Source organism: Morchella importuna, assembly GCF_003444635.1.
Source record: "Morchella importuna strain M04M26 chromosome Unknown Morimp01GS003, whole genome shotgun sequence".
NCBI classification, from domain to species: Eukaryota; Fungi; Ascomycota; class Pezizomycetes; order Pezizales; family Morchellaceae; genus Morchella; species Morchella importuna.
The window spans coordinates 1,879,132-1,902,303 of record NW_025763400.1 but is presented as its reverse complement, the minus strand read 5'-3'; the positions used below and the strand labels follow the sequence as shown (position 1 = coordinate 1,902,303).

Sequence of the window (23,172 nt, the reverse complement as noted above, 5' to 3'; positions counted from 1 at the left end):
ACCGTACATCTACTTGTAGGTACATGTATGGTAATGGAGTTAATTGAGAACTGTTCTTGGTGCACCTATCGTTTTTTTTTTTTTACTGATTTTGTAGGATGATAACCTTTTCCTGATCTTAGTTACATGTATGTTTATATATATTAAATATATGCAATATCAAAACAGAATGACCTACATGTAGATACATGTACAATGTAGGTCCAGTGATTTATATTTGCATGTGGTATATTGTATTGTATGCTACATCAAGAAAGAGTATAAAGCCTTCTTCTAATTCACCTATGTAGTACCTGGAGTAGATGACCAAAAGTAGAATCGCAAATTCTACAAACTTTACAAGTAAGTGACGTCGTCGAACGAGTTTCTCTCTGCACGGTGTCGGTATTGTTTGTTGCCAAGCTCACATTGAGTCAACACTAGCATCATTGCTTTCACGTGATCCGCCCACTTACGCCCGCGTCTTCTTTGGCTCAACACGTCTTCTAGATCAACATCTCACGACGGATATCTAACAAGTATTTCCCACAAATAAGTTGATCTTTATAGAAATTTAACAATGGATATCTCATCGGGAGTTCCGCAAGACCTACGAAGGCCAAAGGACTTCCTCACACCATCTACTAGACCTCCTATTCAGGTTTCTCGCCTGAGTCTATCAAGCTCAGGCTCATCTCCTATATCTGAAATAGAAACAGATCATCAAATAGTAGATATGTCTCAGGCCGGTATTCACAACAAGATATCACAGGTCCTAGGAGATGTTGCAAATTTAGAAAGCTCGGGACTTATTGCTCAGGCCGTGGACCAGGAAGTTCTAGAGAAGGAAATTGCTTTAAAGGTAATCTTGACGTACACTTATCTATATGAGCTTGTAAAGGTCACCAACTGATAAGTTTTCATGTATGTATATAGGCAGACCAGGCGATTGCTGGCAGAGAGAATGAGCTTGATGAGAAACGATTAGAAAAGGCCAACAACGAAAAAGAGTATATACTGATCATTTAGAGTACTTTCAATATTTAAACTAAAACAAATACAGGAAACTTGTGTATTCCCTTGGAAGGGTTCACGAAAAGCTCAATCATCCCAGAACGAAGCACAGTGAAAAGCCAGAACTTCGTGTACAGATCATGGAGCTTCAAGAGAAGATAGATGCACTCGATCAGGATATAGCAGACATAAAAGCTCGTATTAGTGCCCGCCATAGCAAAGCGGCTGGACTTTTGACTGCTCCAATTTTAGTAGCTGCTGAAAGATTGCCTACTGAAACCGAAAGAGAATTTCTTATCAGTGAGTTTCAAGCTATGAAACATTAATGACTACTAACGGGCGTTTTAGGAACTGGTAAAATTACGCCATTTGCGCAAGTACCCGGCGCGGAGAGGTCCAATTTAGACACCAAGAGGGACGTTGATGGCTCTCTCTCCAATTCGATGGCTAAGATGTCACATCAGAATCTAAGAAGACCAGGTTTTGAAGAAGATATATCTCTTGGCTATGAGGATGTTTCAGAAGAGGAGGATGAAATACCAAAAGAGCGCCGCCGCTTAGAAATCGATAGAGTCAATACCACAGAATCCGAGGATTTTGAATCCATCTCACAAAATACTTCCAGAAAACCTAAGATACGTGAAGCGCCCTCACACAGCGAAGACGATTACTACTCACCTGGGCCCCCAAAGAAGGTAAAGAAACACCATCGGAAGAGACTCGATAAGGATGAAGATAATTTTGCTGTAACTGGGGGCGTGGGTGAGGATCGTACAGATGGTGGTGGTGATGATGATGACGATGATGGTCATGGTGATGGTGATTATATTGTTGAGGAGGAAGCCGCAACGATGAAATCCAGAAAGAGAAAAGTAAAGTCAGTAGAGGTAGATGACTTGCAAAGATTAGATGATGGAGACGAGAAGTACTATCAGAAAAGATTGAAGAAGTGGTCAGTTTCACGGCGCACGGCTAGGAATCGAGAAAATAAATCGAACGGTGGTACCCCCAAAGGCTTAAACCCTAATCCCCAGCTTGAGGAATGGCATATGCCCCATCCAAACAAGGCAGATGCAGTGTTTAGTGGGGGGTTCAAGATACCAGGAGACATATTCCCTTCCCTCTTCGATTATCAAAAAATTGGCGTACAGTGGCTTTGGGAGCTCCACGCTCAAGATGCCGGTGGAATTATCGGTGACGAAATGGGACTTGGAAAAACAATTCAGATAATCTCCTTTATTGCAGGTCTACATCATAGCAATATGTTACGAAAACCAGTACTCATAGTTGCCCCGGCTACCGTCCTAAGGCAATGGGCGAATGAGTTTCATCTTTGGTGGCCACCGCTCAGGGTGTCCATTCTTCACAGTAGTGGAAGTGGAATGCTGAATGTCAAACAAGAAGAAGATTATGATGAACTTCTCGAGGAAGGAAAATCATTTTCGGGGAGAAAGTCTCAAGTAGGAGCAAGAAAGATTGTCGGAAAAGTTTTTGATAAAGGTCTTTTCTTTCTTGCCATCTATCATCCATAAATGATGCCACTGACTTGTCTCTCTAGGACATGTTCTGATTACGACTTATGCTGGGCTCAAGAGTTATGGAGATTTGCTACTAAATGAGGAATGGGAGTATGCAATTCTCGACGAAGGACACAAGATTCGCAACCCCAACGCTGAGATATCGCTCTCATGCAAAAAACTCAAGGTGAATACCAAATATTCTCTAAACTTACCATCTGCTAAAAGTTCGAAGACTCGTCACCGGATAATCCTTTCCGGAACCCCTCTACAAAATAACCTATCCGAGCTTTGGAGTCTCTTTGATTTCGTTTTCCCAGGTCGTCTTGGAACTTTACCTATTTTCCAGAACGAGTTCGCAACACCAATTAAGATGGGCGGTTACGCCAATGCCTCAAATGTCCAGGTCCAAACTGCTTATAAATGCGCAGTTGTTCTGCGTGAACTTATCAGTCCCTATCTGCTGCGCAGACTCAAGGTTGATGTTGCTGCAGATCTACCAAGCAAAAGTGAACTTGTTCTATTTTGTAAACTGACAAAAATACAAAAAGATGAGTACGAAAAGTTTCTAGAAAGCAAGCAATGTGCGCAAATTTTAGACGGGAAACTAAACAGTTTGTTCGGAATCGATATACTGAGAAAGATATGTAACCACCCAGATCTGGTGGATCGGGCTACACTTATGCATGCAAAAGACTATGAGTATGGAAAAGGCGCGTATTCTGGAAAAATGCAGATTACAAAATCACTCCTGCAACTTTGGAAACAGCAAGGCCATCGCACACTCCTGTTTGCACAAACACGTCAAATGCTCGATATTCTAGAACACTTCGTCAGGAGCTTTCCAGACTTCAATTATCGGCGTATGGACGGCAATACTGCAATTCAACATCGACAGGAACTTGTCGATGAGTTCAATAGAGACACTAGCATCGACGTCTTCTTACTAACCACAAAAGTTGGTGGTTTGGGGGTTAACCTTACTGGTGCAGATAGAGTTATCATTTTTGATCCAGATTGGTATGTCCTGATGAATAAAACAAATGGTTTTGTTTGACTAATCAGGGATGTAATTCAAGGAATCCCTCGACGGATATGCAAGCGCGAGAGAGGGCTTGGAGGCTTGGGCAGAAAAAGTCAGTCACCATTTACAGGCTATTAACCGCAGGAACAATTGAAGAAAAAATATACCATCGACAGATTTACAAACAGCATCTGGCATTGAAAGTTCTTACTGATCCAAATCAGAGGCGATTTTTTAAAGTCCGTACATATATATAGTACATGATTTCTTCGTGGATTGTGTATGCTAATTTCTAATACAGGCGGATGACTTGCATGACTTGTTTAAACTGGGCGACTCGACTGTTGGGACTGAGACGGGGGATATGTTCCGGGGTGCCGAGAAGATATATGGCGAGGGTATCTCTTCAGATACCACGGCGGCGGCACCAGAAGAAAACGACGATGACCCAACGGAACTGCGGAAGATTGCAGGAGTGGCTGCACTGGAAAATTTGTATGTATTTTCTGGCAACTACATGTACATGTAGTTTCTTATCTCTAACGGTGAAATTTAGTTCTAACGACGCTGGCGAGGAAAATATTGCCAATCAAGATAAAACCGACGAAATGCGGTTCATGGAAAGCATCTTCGGCGGCTCTGGCGTCCTGAGTGCTCTAGAGCACGATACCGTGATGAATGCTTCCAATATGCAAGTTAGTTTTGCAGAAAAACAGGCCACGAAGGTCGCCGAAGCCGCTGCAAAGGCACTGCGTGAATCTATCAGGACAACCCAAGTCGCATCTATTGGAACTGTAACGTGGACTGGGAAATTTGGTAGTGCTGGAAAGGAGGAAAATAACGAATTACCTGTCATCCCTACAGCAGCGGGTCTGTTGGCTACTATGCGGAGAAGAAATAACGCTACTAGCGGTGGTGGCACCAGCTCTAACTCAAATTCAAGGTCTGGAAGTAGAAACTCCAGTGTAAACCCCATTATTCCATCGCCGCGGCAGTATCACCAAAAGGAGGATGGATTGATTACGAGGCTGCGAAAGTATATGAGAGATAATGATGGGAATGCGACCTCTGTAGAAATCTCTGAATTTGCAAAAGGGGCGATTGAAGCTGGAGACAAGCAGAGGATGGACGAATTCAGGCACATGTTGAAGGAAATAGCAATACTAAAGAAACAAGACAGAACTTGGAGCCTAAAAAAAGAGTTTATGTGATGAGGAGCGAATACAAAATGTCCTCATGTTTTTATAGTATTACATCTATTTTATCTTAAAAAATTTTAAAAACAAATCCCGCAAGGGATACTATGTAGAAATGATCATTTCGTTTTTTTCTTCACACATTCTCGATAATAAGTTCTTCCTGTTGACCTTGTGACATCAATGTTGTGGTTTGATATGCCAAATTCGAACCAAAGCGATCTCATCTAGTTCGCATACATGTAGCTTTGGGGAGAAAAGTACATGTAACCAAGACTCCAGCTCACACTGCCGATAGGAATTGTCATGTTTATCTCATGATCTTAAAGATGTGTCTTGTCGTTGTCAGCTTCGTATTTTGCTTTTCTTGTACCTACACAGTACGGATCACGGAAGCCTAAAAATAGCCCAAGTAACCCCTGGCAGCGAAAAACTGGCTTAAAGCGATCAGTACCTGTGTGCAGCGTCCTCCCGTGCTTCCAGGGTCTCAGGGAAGCTCTTTCCAGGACAGGCACTTCTCTTGCTTTCTTATTCGTTGGTTGCATTGATCCCCCTCCTTTCTCTGTCTGTCACTTTCCTCTGCCTGTGATCTCTCTTCCAGTCCTTCAGCTCGCTTGTTTGATTGATCGATCTTTTGTTGTTCTGTTTATTTTCACTCGTTTCGTTGTTTTGATACCCGTGAACAATTACTGTGGGTAAAAGTCAAATCGGGATTTTTTTTTGCCTACTCTGCCACCTGAATCCCGTCCCGGCTTCTCCAGTCTTGGAAACGCAGGGGATTTGACTGACAGACGGTTACATTCTTCACTTACCTGACAGTCGCTTTTCTCCTCTCCCACCCTTAGTCTCGTTCTCACACTCACTCTCGCTTTTGTCTTCTCATCGCGTTAATTACCCCCTTGATATTCATTCTGGGTAGGGGAGTTTCCATACGAACAAAATCAACCTGAATCCTATCCGTGCCATCGTTCAACATGCGAAATTTCCAATTAATTTTCGGCCTCGCATTCTCGTTCGTAGCCCTGTCGGCGTCAGCTCACCCAGATGCATCTGTTCCAAATGCGTTGATGCCTCGACAAGGTGTGTTTTTGAGCCCATCGTTGACTTGGTTCTTTGTTTACCAACACTTTATCCTAATCTGTTTACCATAGCTACTACAACCGCGGCCAGTGGAGCCCCTACTGCCGGCTCAGGAGATGTGGTGCAAGGCGATGTCGATGAAACCCCCGTAGACACCACTGAACAGAGCAACGCTTCCGCAACAGAAGAAGCAGATCCTGTGACAACAACCGATAAAAATGGCTCGACTATCACTGTCGCCCCTTCGACTACAGCCAAGGCGTCAGGAAAATCATCCTCTACCAAAACAAAGAAGATCTCAGCAGATGCGCAAGCAGGTGGTGTGGCTATGAAAACTCCGGGTGTGTATGATGGATACCAGATCTATAAGATTGGTGACCCTGTTACATTCGTCTGGAATTATACCAGTCTTCAGGTCGCCCCGACTGCGATAAACGTTCAGGCATACTGTACCGACGGTGCACAGTACTTTCCCATTATGATGAACGCGAGTGCGGATACAACGGAAGCCATTTGGGACACTGAAGCATATCAGAGTTCAGCTTTGTCGAAGCTCCCTGTGTAAGTGCCCTATCATATGAGGTTGACATATTGGTGGATTAATATTTTGGTAATGGTAGCGCAACCTACACCCTCTTTATTTATGACAATGCATATGCTCCTACTGCAGTCGCCTCTCCAGGACATTTAGGGCCATATTCAGGACTTACCTTCGGGATGTACACTCCTAAGCCTGCTGTTCCTCTTGCCAGTATGTAATTCTTTTCATTTGCTCATCTCACCTCTTATACATCACACTGACAGAATTCTCTCAGGCTTTGAATGTGCCACCTGTGACCCCAATTCTGCAAGTACCATGGACATGAGGGCGCTTGGCTTTCTTGTCGGTATGGGATTGGTCACTGCTTTGAGTTTCACATGGTTTGTGGCAGGTGTGTTGTAAAACACAGTATGTGAATGGATTATTGCTTTAGCTCGAAGAATTATACCCGGAAGCTCAACCCTCGAATCGCTATTTTACTGTGGGGGTATTATGAGTCCTGGGTACACCTTTTTTTTTTTACTTTTTTTTACTCTGGAGTTCTTTCCTTACTCTCTCGCATCGGCACCGCATCGCATCGGGATTTGGTACTAATGAAATACCCTTTTTTTCCTCCTTTTTTGACTCCAAATGTAATTGGGACTTCTTTTTATTATCATTATTATTAACGCTAGGTTATTCGCGGCGTGGGGTGGATGATTGCGGGCTACGAACTTGTTGAATGGGAAGAGGAGTGCTATTTTAAAATCTCAATATGTTACTTTTTTGTTCTAGTATTGCTATAATATTGGATTTCTTCTACTAGGATAATAGGGTACTTTTATTTTCCCATAGCTTTATTCCGGGTTGTATATGTCCGACTTTTTCTTTTTCTTTTGAGTTAAAGGGTGTATGATGTCAGTAAATAGATTTTTCTCTGTTTTACCCATGATCACTTCAAAAGTGAACCACGTATCATTGACCCCACGAATTTACAAAACAGACATCTATCAATGTTTTGTTTGGGCCACAACTGCTCTTAGTAGTAAATGGGGCTGTAATACTAATAATTTTTGCCGTTGATTTATTTCCCGGCGGTTCTGCTTAGCGGGACATTTTGGAGTTGATTACATGTATTTATGACCGTTATCGGGGTCACAATCTTATCTAAAGTAAATAGCTAAGCTCTTGGCAGGGGACGTGTTCTTCCTACGCGTGGGTTAAGGGAACGCGAATTTTGTTTTCAACCCGGACACCACTCCAGGCAACAGTTGAATGATTCTAAATAACTCAACCACAAACTCACTTAATTAGACACGCACGATATTTCAAAATAACCTCCGTGATCTCTATTGAAGTGGAACAGAGTCAGGCCCGGATATCCGCTCTACGACCTTACGACTGCGTTCCGTCCAACACGCAAAGATGGAGCGCTCCCGCCGTAGTGGCACAAAACGCACCCCACACGAGAAATTTGCTGAACTTCGTGAGCTCAAGAAATCGGGTAAAACACGCCTCTCTACATATGAGGTTGAGGAGGAAGAGGATCTATATCGGGTGGTCGACGACGATGAGTATAAGAAAGTCGTCCGCGACAGGCTGGCACAGGATGACTTTGTCGTCGACGACAATGGCGAGGGATACATGGATAATGGTATGGATGATTGGGGAGATGAGGGGAGAAGGGAAAGGAGCTATGATGAGGAAAGTGATGAGGAGGCTGGGAAGAAGGGAAAAGGCAAGAGCGCAAAGAAGAAGCGTGAGGATGAAGCAAAGAGAAAGATGGAGAGAGATAAGGATATCACTAAATACTTCAGTTCTGCAAATGTTGTGCCATCTGTCAAGTCAAAGAAGGTATGTAGCGGCGGAACTCTTGTACCCATCTGTGTCTATTTTGCTAATCAGCACGCTATGGCACAGCCAATAGCTACAGAAGAGGATAAAGACTTCATGGACTCTCTGCTCGAAGAATTTAATAGTGAACTTCCTAACAATATATCATCCTCTAAACGCACCCGAGAGGAGCCCTCGACTCGTAAAACCCGCCGCCTCTCCCCCGCTTTAGGAGACAGGAAGAAACCCTCTGGCCTCAACAAATCTGCCAATAATGACACGAGACCTTCTATCCCGAGCTCCCCCCCTGCAATGCGTGTATTTGACGATGAGGACGATGAATATGGCGCCCCCATCGTCGATGACGATATACTCATGTCCGACGCCCAGATCCCGCCTTCTTCTCCTCTGGCAGGCACAAAACAGCAAAAAAAAGTTACTTTTAAACAAGAAGAAGAAGAAGACTCCGATGATGATTACCTCGCGATTGCGGAAATAAAGGGGAACAAAGGGGCTAAATCAGAAGCGATAAATATATCGGCTTCGAGGCCTTCGCTCATGAGGGTTCCAGAGCCGCAACATACGGCTAGCACTCCACGGAAGCCGATTGCTATTGATTCGTCTGCGTGGAAGAATTTGGCAGGGAGCTTGAATGTTATGAGCTCACCGCAAGTGGAGAATACCAAATACGGGAAGTTAGCGACTGAAGATGTTTTAGAGGAGGATGGAAGTTTGAAGATATTTTGGCTGGATTACACAGAAGTTTTGGGGTCCCTATGTCTTTTTGGAAAAGTCATGGATAAAGGGACCAATAAATATGTCAGCGCGTTCTTGAAGATTGATGGGATTCAAAGGAGTCTGTTCTTTTTACCAAAAGATAACGAAGAGATCGAAATGACTGATGTTTACGACGAAGTCACTTCAATATTAGACAAAAATCGCATCACAGAATATAGGTCTAAATCCACTTCCCGAAAATATGCATTCGAACTTGCTGGGATCCCAAGGGAAGGTGATTACCTCAAAGTTCAATATCCATATAATCAACCGGCACTGCCACAGAAGCTTAAGGGCAACACCTTCTCACACGTTTTCGGTACCAATACCTCACTATTTGAACAGTTTGTCCTCTGCAGAAACGTAATGGGGCCCTGTTGGCTCAGAGTTGAAGGTGGGGACTTCAGCGCTGTTCAGAATGCGTCGTGGTGCAAACTAGAAGTCCAAGTCGAGAAACCCACGCAAATCACGGTTTTGGGCGATGATTCTTCAGAGCCACCCCCACTCACACTCATGAGTATCGCTTTAAGGACACATATGAATGTAAAGGAGAACAAGCAAGAGATTATTGCTATCTCTTGTAGAATTTACGAAAACGTCAGTCTTACTGATGCTGCATCGCCGGAGACACTACCATGTCAGACTTTCTCGATAGTCAGGCCTATTAACCAAATTTTCCCCCATGGATTCGAGAAAGCTGCAGAGCGACACCGGGGAACGATTAGACAGGAAAAGACCGAGAATATGTTACTCTCTTCATTCTTGGCAAAACTACAGCAGGCCGACCCGGATGTGTTAATAGGACATCAGCTTGAGAGTGTGGATTATAGCATTCTCCTGCATCGCATGAAAGAGCGAAAAACTCCAAATTGGCACAGAATTGGAAGAATGAAGAGAATGTCCTGGCCGCAATATGGAGGGAAAATGGCAGGGAGCTTTTTCGCAGAACGGCAACTTGTCTCAGGGCGATTGATGTGTGATCTTGCGAATGACCTTGGAAAATCACTTCTTATTAAATGCCAGTCTTGGAGTCTTACCGAGATTTGTGAGCTTGTTCTTTCAGAGAAACGGCAGGAACTGGATAACGAGGAGGCACTTAGGACTTGGGCATCAAACGGGGAAGGATTGCTTGATTACGTGCTACACTGTGAGGCGGATACATACTTCATTGCGGCTGTTGCACTCAAGATCCAAATGTTACCACTTACTAAACAACTCACTAACCTCGCTGGTAACTCATGGGCCCGTACACTTAGTGGAACCCGTGCAGAACGAAACGAGTACATTCTTCTCCATGAATTCCACCGCAACAAATTCGTCTGTCCCGATAAAGACTCTAGCAAGGGTAACAAAGCCACCAAAGCCGATGAAGAAGGAGGTGTAGATGCAGAAGAAGCCGCCCCCGAAAAAAAGAAGGATAAATACAAGGGCGGTCTGGTTTTTGAGCCTGAGAAAGGGCTGTACGACAAATTTATCTTGGTCATGGACTTCAACTCACTATACCCTAGCATCATCCAGGAATACAACATCTGTTTCACCACCGCCGAGAGGAATGATGATGATGAGGATAAGGTTCCCGAAGTCCCAGAGGAACAAGCGTTGGGAATTTTACCGAAGTTGATTAGTACATTGGTGCAAAGGAGACGGCAGGTCAAAAATTTAATGAAGGATAAAGGCGCCACAGCGGTGCAGAAGTCACAGGTTTGTTTTCTGGCGTTGGCCGCAGAGGATATAGCTGACTAGAGAATAGTGGGATATCAAACAACAAGCACTAAAATTGACGGCCAACTCTATGTACGGTTGTCTGGGTTATACCCGCTCACGGTTTTATGCACGTCCCCTAGCCATGCTCACCACATTCAAGGGTCGTGAGATTTTACGTGCAACAAAGGAACTGGCAGAGTCAATGTCGCTGCGAGTTATTTATGGTGATACTGACTCCGTCATGATCAATACCAACGTAGACAATTATAGTGATGCCATAAAAATCGGAAACGAGTTTAAAAAGAAGGTCAATGAACGGTACAGGCTGCTAGAGATCGATATTGACAACATCTTCCAAAGACTGTTACTACATGCGAAGAAGAAGTATGCAGCTATTAATTACGTGGAAATCAACGGGAAGCTTGATACGAAACTGGAGGTAAAGGGATTGGATATGCGAAGACGAGAATTCTGTCAACTGTCAAAAGAGGTTTCCTCGTAAGTTCATCTGACTTAAAAATGGAGTGGCCTGATACTAATGAGGAGATAGACATATCTTGAACGAAATATTTTCGGGGGATGAAACGGAGATTGTTGTGGAGAAAATTCACGATTACCTCCGTGATCTTGCAGCAAAAATCAGGGGGGCTAAATTCCCAATCATGAAGTACATCATCTACACCAAGCTTGGAAAGAATCCTGAAGATTATCCCCACGGAAAGACGATGCCACAGGTTCAGGTAGCCCTAAGAAAGAAAGCGCGAGGGGAACCTGTCAAGAGCGGAGATGTTATATCATACGTTATCACGGGTGATGGAGAAGGGCATGACAAGAATCCCGCGGAAAGGGCGTACTCGATTCAGGATGTCCAGAAGTCCGACTCTGGTCTGAAGCCTGACCCAGAATGGTACCTTCTTAAGCAGATTTTCCCACCCATTGAACGTCTATGTGGGCCAATTGATGGCACAGACGCCATGAGATTAGCCGAGTGCCTAGGGCTTGATACGAAGAAATACCAAATCGTCAATTCTGCTCGGCAGGAGGAGCGTGAAATCCATCCGTTGGAGTCTACGATTCCAGATAAAGAACGATTTAAGAACGCGGCAAAACTGAGTCTTCGGTGCCGTTCATGTAAAGTGTCATTTGAATTTGAGGGACTCCTTAACTCTCAGAACCTGGTTTCGACGGACGGAATTACATGCGCGAATACTTCTTGTGGGAAACTTGTCACTGTTACGAGTGTGGTTGCGCAGCTTGAGTATCAAATACGATCATTGACAACCAAATACTACGATGCATGGTTGGTATGCGACGACACACAATGCGGTAATCGTACACGTCAAATGAGTGTGTATGGTAAAAGGTGTTTGGGGCCCAAAGGCCATGCAAGCGGGTGCAGAGGAGTTATGAGTTACGAGTATACAGATAAGATGCTGTATAATCAACTGCTGTACTTTTCGAGTGTGTTTGATGTGGATAAGGCAAAGGAAGGGGTCGAAGTTGATAAGAACGGTTTGCCACCTTTCTCCACTAGATGGAGATCAAGACTAATGATATAACAGAGACCCTTCATGTGTTGGCGGAAAAGAATAGGATGAGGTTTAAGATTATATCAGAAGCAGTTCAGAGATATTTAGAGAAGTGTGGGAGACAGTGGGTTTCTATGGAGAGTATTTTTAGTTTTGCAGCATAGGCGCCGCGATGGTAGAGGGTTCAATTGGACACTATTCTCTCTGTTCAAAGTTGTATAATTATTATTTTAATGCCTGGGATAATTATGGGGTATGATGCATGGGCTGATTAAATATCTGGATATGGTGTAGCGTTGGGGAGTAATAGAGTACTTGTATGCATGTATACTCGTAAGGAGGGGTAAAGTACGAAAAATGGGGATGTAATAGGTACTGTACCAATACGGAATTGTGCAAGACTTCCGAATTAAATCGGAATCCTAAATATTATACCGTAGCAATACCGCAACAATACCGTAACACTACGGTATTTTGCCAGATATGGTACTGGATCCACCCGCTTTTTTGGTACTGTAATACGGTGGTAGTGGCATCCATTGTAGACACAGATACATAAATGTAGGACGGGGCATCACTACATGTACCCAGGGGTACCCAGGGGTACCCAAAAGTGATGCAACGGCTTGGAAATATAGGGTGAGGTCTTAGTGAATTCGCAACCACCTTACATGTAATTTCTTTCATTTTGATGTGATTGATGAATTCTTCATACTCTCTTTACTTTATATACTATATATCGCTGCTTCGTTAAAGTCAAAGTTGGGTTGCATGTGGTTGAAATCGTGAGTAGTAAATTGAGTCGTTGCATCACTTTCCGGCACCCCTGGGTACATGTATGCACATATGTACATGTGCCTACTTCGCGTGTGTGCGTCGACGAGTGCCGGGCTGTGAACGAAACCGTTGCCAACTCTCTTTCTGAGTAGGCCCTGTGCCCTGGTGAAAACAAAATCGACTTCTGCCAAGACCCATTTTCTATTCCCCCAAATGGACTAGGGCGGGGAACTCCCGAGAGAAAAAAAAATTGGAAGGCTCTGGCTCGAAACACCATGATAAACGCTGTGGATTGCCCCCTCCAAAGCCAACCTTTCAACACTCTTCTCTTTATTGCGGTCTTGTTGTTAGGGCCGTTCGATTAAAGTAACCATCATTTGCTTGTGTGCATTGTGAAACCTTGCTCTCACCAGAGGCGGCCCAAGTGGGATATCATTCTATCGCGACATGAGGCGTCTGTCGGTAGGTCACTGCCCCCTTTGCCCCGGATTTCCTGTTCCTGGAATCCCTTCCACGTACACTTCAACCACCTCACATTTTTCTCCTATTCCCTCTCTTCACTGTACTACATCTCCCTTTGTACTTCTACGACGTTTAGAAAACCATACAGCATTTAATATACCCTGTTCTTTACCCTACAGTCATCAACTACTACCAAAAACTCTTCAAGTGGCGTTTGATTTCTGATATTTTTTCACGCAACTTTTTTACAGAGCTTCCATTTGCGGTACATCATGCAACAACAACAAAATGCTTCCAGGTTCGCCACCCAGTCTCCCGTTAGTTCCTGGCGCGCAAGCTCAAGGCCTGGTGTCCTTCCTGCTCCAGTCCGACCCGCAAGCAATTTTTACGCTCCATCGGGCGAGGAGGCGTGGACGCAGTACGATGGGCTTGGCCCCGTGGGAAACGGTAGAGATCTTGATAGGAGCTGGAGGAATCCGGCCGGAAGAGGAGGAAATAACAACAGGGACAACAGATCTACCCACAATTCTCTATTCCAGCCGCAGGGGTCGAAATCTGGCGGGAACAACTCTAGAGGACCAGTTCAGCGAAATAATAGGGGGGGGTTCAAAACACAGGGGCGAGAGCGATCACCTCCAAGAGGAGCCGGGAGAGGAGGTGATCGGGTGCACAATGAATGGCCCCAATCGAAGTCCTCGGGCCATATGAAGTCTCGAGACGTGAGGCCAAGGGAACTAGTCGATGAAGCTTATTTAGAGAAGAATTTCGAGGCCTTAAAAGAGGATGATTATAAGAAGGCACCGAAGGCACTATTTAATAACCCAAAGGCATTTTTATGGGATTTCAAGACATTATCGGCAAAATCTGCATTCTTAACCCAGAAGGGTGGGCTTTATAGGTGTACAGTTATCGTCACACTTCCAAATGGTCAAAAAATTGAGGCCGTTGGAGATCATTCTCATAAGGTTTGTTCAGGACTCTCTGTCCATTGTTAATTGGATGCTGATATTTCTCTTCACTTCAGAAAAATTCGGAAAAAATCGCTTGCCAGCATTGTGTTCTTAAGCTTCATTCCAACGGCTTGCTCAAAGACATTATCTACCAAGGTTCCCATGAGGCCGCTTTTGACCAGGCTTTGTTAAACGATGAATCCGACGCGAAAATGGATATCTACGATTACTGTGCGCGTTTCGATGCCGTTCCAATGTTCATTTTTCGTGAAACCCAACGACCGGGAAACCGAAGGCCACTAGTTGAGTGCACTGTAGAGATGCCGGAACAGAATATTCAGGCCTCTGCCCGCGCTGCTGATAAAAAGGTCGCGGAGATTTTGGCATGTGTGGAGTTCAAGAAGCAGGCTGAGGAATATCACGCTAAGCACGGCGAATCGACAATTGTTGTTAAAGATCTATTAGCTCTTAGCACTCGTAACGCGAGAAAGTTTTTCGAATTTTACAAGATGCATAACCGAGGCGTCACATACGATTGTACTATAAAACAGGTTTCGGGAGGAACTAAACGACTGAAAGCTGGCTACTTCCTTGGGCAGATGATGCTCAATAACGAACCGCTAGGAGAGCCAGTGGAAATGCACAGTAAAAAGACAGCAGATACTGCGGCTTATCTAACTGGTGCTGTGGAATTGAAGAAAAGAGAGCCAGGAATATTTCCGAAATTTTTGGAGGCTCTTAGGCTTGGAAACGGAGAACTTCTGAAGCCGATTACTCCCGCATGGATAAATATGGAAAATGACTCGGTGATGGCTATGACTGATACTCTGATGGGTGTTAGGCGGGTCGGACTTCCCCCGTCTGAAGAGGAAGAGGACATGATGGAGGCCAAGGAGGAGAAGGGTAGGAGGATGAACCCGTGGAGGCGTTTAGATAAGGCATTCGTGGCAGTTAAAAATATCAAGCTGCAGGAGGATTACGAGAAGTATCTCAATGATCCTGCATTGACTACTCTGAGGCAAAAGCGCGAGGAGCTACCGATGAACCAATACCAGTCCAAGGTTCTGGATATTGTTGAAAACCACCCCGTTAGCATTATTGTTGGTGCCACTGGATCTGGAAAGACGAGTAAGTCTCAATCAATCACCTTTCATCTTAAAAACTTATTAACCCGTTATAGCCCAGGTACCTCAGATTTTGCTCGAGAAGGCGATTAAGGAAGGGAGGGGTGCTGAATGCAACATCATCTGTACTCAACCTAGGCGGATTGCTGCCACCTCTGTGGCACAACGTGTTGCAGTAGAGCGAAACGAATCTCTTCAAAAATCTGTTGGTTACCACGTCCGATTCGATTCAAAGCTACCTTCTGCTGGCGGAAGCATCACTTACTGCACGACTGGTATCCTCCTTCAACAGCTTAGAAACTCTGCCGATGAAGCATTAGAGGGTGTTACCCATCTCGTTATTGATGAAGTCCACGAGCGCGATATTCTCATCGACTTTTTGCTAATTATTTTGAAGCGAGTGTTGAAAGAGAGAAAAATCCTTGGGAAGCCTAATGTCAAGGTTGTGCTTATGAGTGCCACAATGGACACAGACCTCTTTTCCAATTACTTCGCGGAAAGGAACGAGCATAATCATCTTGTACCCTGCCCTGATCTTAGTGTTCCTGGACGTACTTTCCCTGTCAAAGAAATGTACCTTGAAGACATCAGGGGAATCCTCAAAGAGTCACATTCACCCGCCGAGTTGTTTATGCTTAATGAGCCCGATTCGAGGGAGTATCTCGGAATTGAAGGCAACCTTTCAGCCTCCGCCCCTGCGTCTAGGCTTGCTTCGAGAGTTCCATCCAGGGCTCCATCTAGAGCTGCTTCCACACGAGAAGAGGTTCCTGAGGACGACGACGCGGTGGACAATTCCACTACTATTAATTGGAAACAAGAAGTTAAGCTTGGTGTTGATGGTCAAGCGGTTGTTTCAAACGAGAAGCAGGATGCCATTGTTCCAATCGGCCTCATCGCAACCACTGTAGCTCATATCGCAAAGTCAACTACCGAAGGCGCCATGTTGGTATTCTTGCCTGGTCTGGAGGAAATTACGGGACTTGATGAAGCCCTTCGAACTCGAAAACCACTTGGTGTTGATTTCAATGATGCGAGCAAATTCAAGCTCTGCCTACTTCATTCTTCTATCCCTAATCAAAATGAAGTATTTGATGATGTTCCAGAGGGCTGTCGCAAGGTTATCCTTTCCACCAACATTGCGGAAACTTCCGTCACCATTCCAGATGTCAGATATGTTATCGATAGTGGAAAGATGAGGGAGAAGCAATACGAGCAGGCACGAAGAATCACTCAACTTGTATGCACTTGGATCAGTAAATCGAACTCGAAGCAAAGAGCTGGAAGAGCCGGTCGGGTTCAGAACGGAAACTATTGGGCATTGTTCTCTAGGAATAGATTCGAGTCGATGCGTGCCACAGGATTGCCGGAAATGTTGAGATCAGATCTTCAGGAAATTTGTTTAGACATCAAGGCGCAAGGCTTTACCGACCCAGTTAAGCAGTTTTTGTCTGAGGCTATAGAAGCACCTACTCCAAACGTCATTGATGCTTCACTCAATCAATTGATGACACTTGGTGCCTTGACTGATAACGAACGCCTGACGCCTCTAGGGCGTGTATTGGCCACCATGCCTGTTGAGCCCGCACTTGGAAAGATGATCTTGCTCGCTGTCATTTTCCGTTGTCTTGACCCGATCATAATCCTGGGCGCTTCTACAGCTGCTAGAGATCTATTCGTCAGCCCTCCAGAAAAACGACAAGATGCCAACCGTGCAAAGCACGCTTTTGTTCGCGGTACGGGTAGTGACCACATGGCTATGGTCAATGCTTTCCGTGAATGGAGGTGGATTCGTGATCAGAACGGTCAATACGCGGCGAGCAGATTCGCAGATGACAATTTCCTCCATAAAGGTGCTCTGAGGACTCTTGAGCAGACTGCTGAACAAATCGAGGAGATCTTGGTTCAGGCAAGTATCATTCCATTCACTAGGAAGGGTCAGCGTTACCAATCAGAAATTGGGCATGCACGCTTGAACGATAACTCCAACTGTGTACCACTCATCAAGGCCCTCACTTTGGCTGGCATGTACCCTAACTTGGGTATCAATACTGGCGGAAGAGGGTTCCGGACTGCGAATGAGAATTTCACTATGATTCATCCAACATCTGTACACTACGGTAACAGAGCAGACGATCAATTACCGTTTGGAACCCTTGTTACCTATTCAGCCAAGGCTAGGAGCAATGATGGATCAACCTTGCTCCTTCGTACTGTCACTGAAAGTTCACCTCTGGCGGCAATGCTCTTTGGCGGGAAATTGACGAATTACGGAAACAACTTGGAGATCGATTCTTGGCTTCCATTCTTGGCGCCTACACAAACTGCGAAGATTACACATGATTTTAGGGGGCTATTGGATAGGGTAAGAACCTTTCCGAGTCACAACATGAAAATCGAAGCTAATTTATATATCCTTAGCTGCTTGCACATGCATTCCGTAGTCTTTCCAAGAGAGGTAACGATAGGAGTGGATTTTTAGCCGATGATCCGGCTCGTGAGACTTTCGCAAAAGGGCTAGTAGAGGTATGCTTTTGTATCTTAATACGGGTTCTACGGACCAATCTAACATTGTAACAAATAGGTTCTTGAGTGTGATGTTCCAAAGAGGCAGCCCAACCGCCAGTGGGGATCTGGTGGTCAAACAGATAGGGGGTATACACGCAGGTTCTAAAAAATAAGGGAAGGGTTCAAGCGGCGGGCATGGGCGGGAGGTTTCTTTCTGGTGTTTGTATGCTCCCGGCGTTAAATTTTTTGTGTTGTATTTGTGTTATCACGATCATTGTTGGTTTTTGTGCATCTCGATAGAGGTTCTCCTTCGTCTGTTCTGTAGTATACTTTACGATTATGGATTTAGAAAGTGTTCCGGTATGATGCGCATGCTGCATTAGAAATCAAGACGGGGGGCTAGGGGACATAGAAAGAGTTATAGGAGGGTTTACGGGCCGGGAGATTGGCGATTAGTGGGAGTTTTTCTTGTACCATTTTAAAAGACATCTCCACTTGATTATCCATTTGGGGGATTTTCGGGCATCTTCACTTCATTCGTCTTCAAAGTGCATGATTGCAAATTTCTTAGCTTCAAATTTAGGTGTGGTGCTCAGGAATCAGAGTTAACTAGAGTACGGGTATCTTAACTGAGAGGGATTGATCGCAATTAATTGAGAGGGAGCTACTAAGTCGATCGAGCTATCCTGAGCTGACGGTTTATTAGATGCATATGTTCCGCCCCAGTCACGAGTATATCACATTAACCAATAGGCCGGCCCATTGCCTAACTAGCCGTCTTGTTGATAGATATTGCCTATTGATCAATGCTTTCTGAAATTTGACAAACAGTCACTGTGATCTTCTACGTACCCGGTTGGCCAATGCCTACCGGAATTTGACCAAATATATAATATATAGTGGTGATTGTTAATATTGTCTAAGTAGTTAACCCCTAAAAGCCACCGCCTAACAACTAAGAAACTCTGATAGCACATTCTACCTACATGTATGTACCCTTACCCCCGATATACCGCCGTCCTAGGGCTACATATATAAGTAATACAAATAAATATTTCTTTACAGCAAGTTCCATAATACTAGGCTCAAATTACATACATTCACACATAGTGTGATTCTTTAAATAATAGCCTACTTAGGAAGCCCGAGCCCGATATTCTCCCGAGAAGGTAATTTCAACTGCCCAGATAGCTTATATAGGCTATCTTTCGAGAATTGTACTATGAGTTGAGAACGCTTTCTGAGCCTACATGTAGCTTATGAAACTTGCTGTAATATTAAAATAGCTAATTAACTGGGACCAACGACTTTCCACCGGAAAAAAAATGAGAATTATATTATTTAGCAAAATGCATCGTAAGTGAAAAATAAGACCACGGCCAATAATCACTGGTAGTGTTTGCGACTGGGATGGCATTTAACCAACAAGGATATGAAGCACATCCCATATTATGTATCCTGACGCTAGAGCACCACATGTACTTACAGCTGTTATCATAATATTAGGCCCAGCCGAACGACTTAACACATAGAACGTAAAAGCCTAGATTGATTGCCTACGTATTGCGGGTTGTCAAAAAATAATGGGACGCAACGGGGCAACGAATACAGCAACGACAACCCAACCCCCGCCACCAACGAACGACAATACTAACGAAAATACATTTTGGGTCTCCAGTAGTTCTTATTATCACTTATCCTGTTTGTGGTCTCTTTGTGGTCGGTCATGGTTGAGAGATTATTACGTTGCAATGAAGCCTGTTGCGTCCCATTATTTTTGACAACCCACAATACCTAGGATATACGCTCTCATGAGGGGAAATATCAGCAAATGCTGGCATTAAGCTCTGCGAATCCCAACATTAAGTGTTCCGCGCCCCGGTACCAGCTAGTAATAGAAAGTGCAGTACTTTCCTATGTTTCTCAAAACTGTACGTACATAGTCCGTAATACTGTGAGGAAAACGTAATGTTCTTTTTCTGAGTGTTGAAATATGGCTTCCGAGCCTAGGAGAAAACATACAGTTGTCACTATTAATCACTATTAGTCACTATGGTGTCGACACAATACTGTTATAGTAGATGGAAACAAATGAATAGTCGAGTTATATGAAGCAGGAAAACGAGTTAGTTTCTAACAGTGGGATATATTCGTTGTGCGAGTGATGTGCTATGATGGTCATTGTGTCCATTTACTAGCAACCTCAAGTTTTGAGTACATGTAGGTACAAAAGCTTTTCGATATAATTACCTACATGTACACATTGAACTACATACGCATATTTATGCACTTGAAGAAAGAAATATACTTGTAAAATGACGTTTCCGGACACGACTGCTATTGCATACCATACAAAAAAGCGCCAAATCCACCTTTTTGTATGTCATGCAATATTGGTCGTGTTCGGAAACGCTATGAAGCTACGAGTAGGTAAGTATCTCAGAAGAACATGCAAAAAAAAAGAAAAAAGACGAGCTGTAGCTACATGTAGGCAAGGCTCCAATTACTTATACACATTCTAACCGATTATATGTATGCAATTAGCTTAGTATTGACTACATGTAACTAAGGTGGCGTGTACGGATAAATGTAAAATTGAGCAGATTGTGCACGCGAGTAGAAATCAAACGAGTGATAATCATGATCTGGCATATGTATCCTGACCGAGTGCGGAGAAGGTTTTGTTTACCCGGTTGGCGTTAGGTCATGTGGGATGAATTCCGGGGCAGGTCGGCTATTCCGATAGAAGAAACGCCCTTCTTGCTGATGAAGAAGAGGCTGACGACGGTTATCTTGATGTTACATACATGTAGTTGCTGCGCCGTATATTTTAACATTGTAAACTTGTTTTGTTTACCCAGAACTTACTATCTAGAGTACATAACTGTTCATCCATCTACAGTACCGTGAGTCTTGATGGTTGACTTGACTCTCCTCAACACCACACTTTTGTTCAACAAAAACAATATCAATATCGTCATTATCATTGTGTCGATTCGATTGCTGTTCGAATAGAGTCTCCTATATCCTCACGAAACACTTATATAACCTGCCACTATCCGTACATAACTCCAGACATATCACCCTGTCTCAGAACCCCTGCAGCTCCTACCTCCCCGTCCAACCAAAAGGCTCCACCAAGCAGGTCCCCCAGCTATTCCTCTTTTGTAAACCTCTCCCCTTTCCCTTTCCCTTCTCCGGGAAATAATATTATGAAAACTCTCCCGTCCGCCGACTTCTCTCCCTTTGCTACTTCACCGCCTCCACCAAATTCCTTCTCACCCATAGAAACATCAAATTCAACAATGGTGAAGACGTCGACTCTCCTGCACTATGCTTGCCACCCCAATCAGTTGAGGGCAATCATTCAATGGTGAGAATCCTTATCGCCCCTTTCTTTCTGGCTTGACTTATCATTTATATTTCTTCTATCATCTCTTTCTACCTGTGTTTCCCAAACAAAGTCCCTATCTCTAACCAAACTTTATCTACCTAGGAAAGTTTGGCACACTCCTCTCCATGAGCGAGATGAAGAAAAGGAATCTCCATCTCTCAAGCGATGCTTCGAATTCCTGGATCTCACTTCCCGTTCCTTCAGCGCGGTGATCCAAGAGCTCTGCCCGGAACTTTGCGTTTCGGTCGCTCTCTTCTACCTTATCCTACGTGGTCTTGACACTATTGAAGATGACATGACAATTGCGCTATCAGAGAAGGAGCCTCTTTTACGATCATTCGACGAGGTTCTCGATAAGCAGGGGTGGAATTACAAAGGCAATGGCCCTAATGAAAAAGATAGGCAGCTTTGTGTCGAATTCGATGTTGTGATCAAGGAATTTGCCCTCATACCCGAGCCTCACCGGGTGATTATCAAGGACATTACAAAAAAGATGGGGAACGGTATGGCCGATTATGCCAACAACGCTGAACACAACGTTAACGGTGTCAACACCGTCGCCGATTATGATCTATACTGTCACTACGTTGCCGGGCTTGTCGGGGAGGGTTTGACCCGTCTTTTCGTCGCCTCCGAGAAGGCCAACAAGGCACTTCTTGACCGCCCCCATCTTTCAAACGCGATGGGACTGTTCCTTCAAAAGACGAACATTATCCGTGATTACGCAGAAGACCTTGCAGATGGACGCAGGTTCTGGCCGAAAGAGATCTGGAGTAAATATATCGCAACTTATAGCGAGTTTCCTAAGCCCGAGAATGAAGAAGCAGCGCTCAACTGTATCTCTGAAATGTGTCTGAATGCGCTCAGCCACGCCGATGAGTGTCTCTTCTATTTGGCCGGTATTCGAGAACAGAGTGTATTCAACTTTGCGGCTATCCCGCAGGTCATGGCTATTGCGACGCTTTCTTTAGTTTTCAGGAACAAGGACGTATATCACAAAAATGTTAAAATTGCAAAAGGGGAGGCATGTGAGTTGATGCTGGAAGTTGGGAACTTAAGGACTGTGTGCGAGGTCTTCCGAAAGTACCTGAAGGTCATCCACAAGAAAAACACGCCCAAAGACCCTAACTTCCTCAAAATTAGCGCAGCTTGCGGAAAGGTCTGTTGGCTCCTATTCTAAATCAGTTTTATAGTTGCTGACGATTGAACTCTAGGTTGAGCAATTCATAGAATCAATCTTCCCTACTCCCAAGGGGGATGATGAGATTGCAAACCACAGGCAGCAGGAAGCAACTGGTGAGACACCAGAGCAGGCCGCAGAAGCGAAGAAGGAGATCTTCCTGTTAATTGCAGCTATTGTTGCAACTCTATTTGTTATATCTGCTATCATGGTTCGTCCCTTTCCCTATCACCGCCTCTGGTATCTTGTATTAACTTAATATAGGTCGGTATCGCCTGGATGCTTGGTGCGCGATTCGACATTGCCTTCCAGGAGCTCATGAATGGCAACTTTAAACCGAACGCGGTTAGCTCAGCCGTCACGTCTGCCGTAACCTCGGCCGTTACTTCAATAGCGCCAGAGCATGTCGAGCTGTAAATTTTGAATGAGTTTTGTTTTTAATTTTTCTTTCGGATTTACATTATTTTAACTTCTTTTTTTTTCAAATATGGTTTGGGTTGTATCATTTTGATTGGACTTCGCATGCATGGCAAAAAATCTTTGGGAAATGATAACGATTGTTCTTTGATGTGGAAAACTGGGTGGACAAAAGGAAGGATCGGAGGGA

General features: G+C 44.3%; 5 protein-coding genes across 5 annotated transcripts; all 5 read left to right on the top strand.

The window, feature by feature from the left end:
• Positions 1–559: 559 nt before the first annotated feature.
• Positions 560–4,745, top strand: LAJ45_02022 (uncharacterized protein; the record flags this gene model as incomplete). The annotated part of the gene is made up of 9 exons (XM_046111614.1): positions 560–841; positions 916–989; positions 1,043–1,293; positions 1,342–2,493; positions 2,552–2,697; positions 2,746–3,530; positions 3,590–3,773; positions 3,836–4,029; positions 4,091–4,745. 9 exons carry the CDS (start codon positions 560–562, stop codon positions 4,743–4,745), a joined length of 3,723 nt encoding a protein of 1,240 aa, XP_045975558.1.
• A 959-nt stretch (positions 4,746–5,704) lies between these two features.
• LAJ45_02021 (uncharacterized protein) lies at positions 5,705–6,753 on the top strand (the record flags this gene model as incomplete). Its single annotated transcript, XM_046111613.1, has 4 exons — positions 5,705–5,810; positions 5,882–6,371; positions 6,431–6,561; positions 6,626–6,753. The coding sequence occupies 4 exons, from the start codon at positions 5,705–5,707 to the stop codon at positions 6,751–6,753; spliced, it is 855 nt and encodes a 284-aa protein (XP_045975557.1).
• A 1,002-nt stretch (positions 6,754–7,755) lies between these two features.
• Positions 7,756–12,337, top strand: LAJ45_02020 (uncharacterized protein; the record flags this gene model as incomplete). Its single annotated transcript, XM_046111612.1, has 5 exons — positions 7,756–8,184; positions 8,251–10,641; positions 10,691–11,142; positions 11,195–12,156; positions 12,207–12,337. The coding sequence occupies 5 exons, from the start codon at positions 7,756–7,758 to the stop codon at positions 12,335–12,337; spliced, it is 4,365 nt and encodes a 1,454-aa protein (XP_045975556.1).
• Positions 12,338–13,397: 1,060 nt separating this feature from the next.
• On the top strand, positions 13,398–18,157 carry LAJ45_02019 (uncharacterized protein; the record flags this gene model as incomplete). Its single annotated transcript, XM_046111611.1, has 8 exons — positions 13,398–13,412; positions 13,664–13,710; positions 13,779–13,859; positions 13,927–14,377; positions 14,437–15,490; positions 15,543–17,848; positions 17,905–18,009; positions 18,068–18,157. The coding sequence occupies 8 exons, from the start codon at positions 13,398–13,400 to the stop codon at positions 18,155–18,157; spliced, it is 4,149 nt and encodes a 1,382-aa protein (XP_045975555.1).
• A 3,139-nt stretch (positions 18,158–21,296) lies between these two features.
• On the top strand, positions 21,297–22,982 carry LAJ45_02018 (uncharacterized protein; the record flags this gene model as incomplete). Its single annotated transcript, XM_046111610.1, has 4 exons — positions 21,297–21,364; positions 21,488–22,544; positions 22,600–22,776; positions 22,830–22,982. The coding sequence occupies 4 exons, from the start codon at positions 21,297–21,299 to the stop codon at positions 22,980–22,982; spliced, it is 1,455 nt and encodes a 484-aa protein (XP_045975554.1).
• Positions 22,983–23,172: the final 190 nt, after the last annotated feature.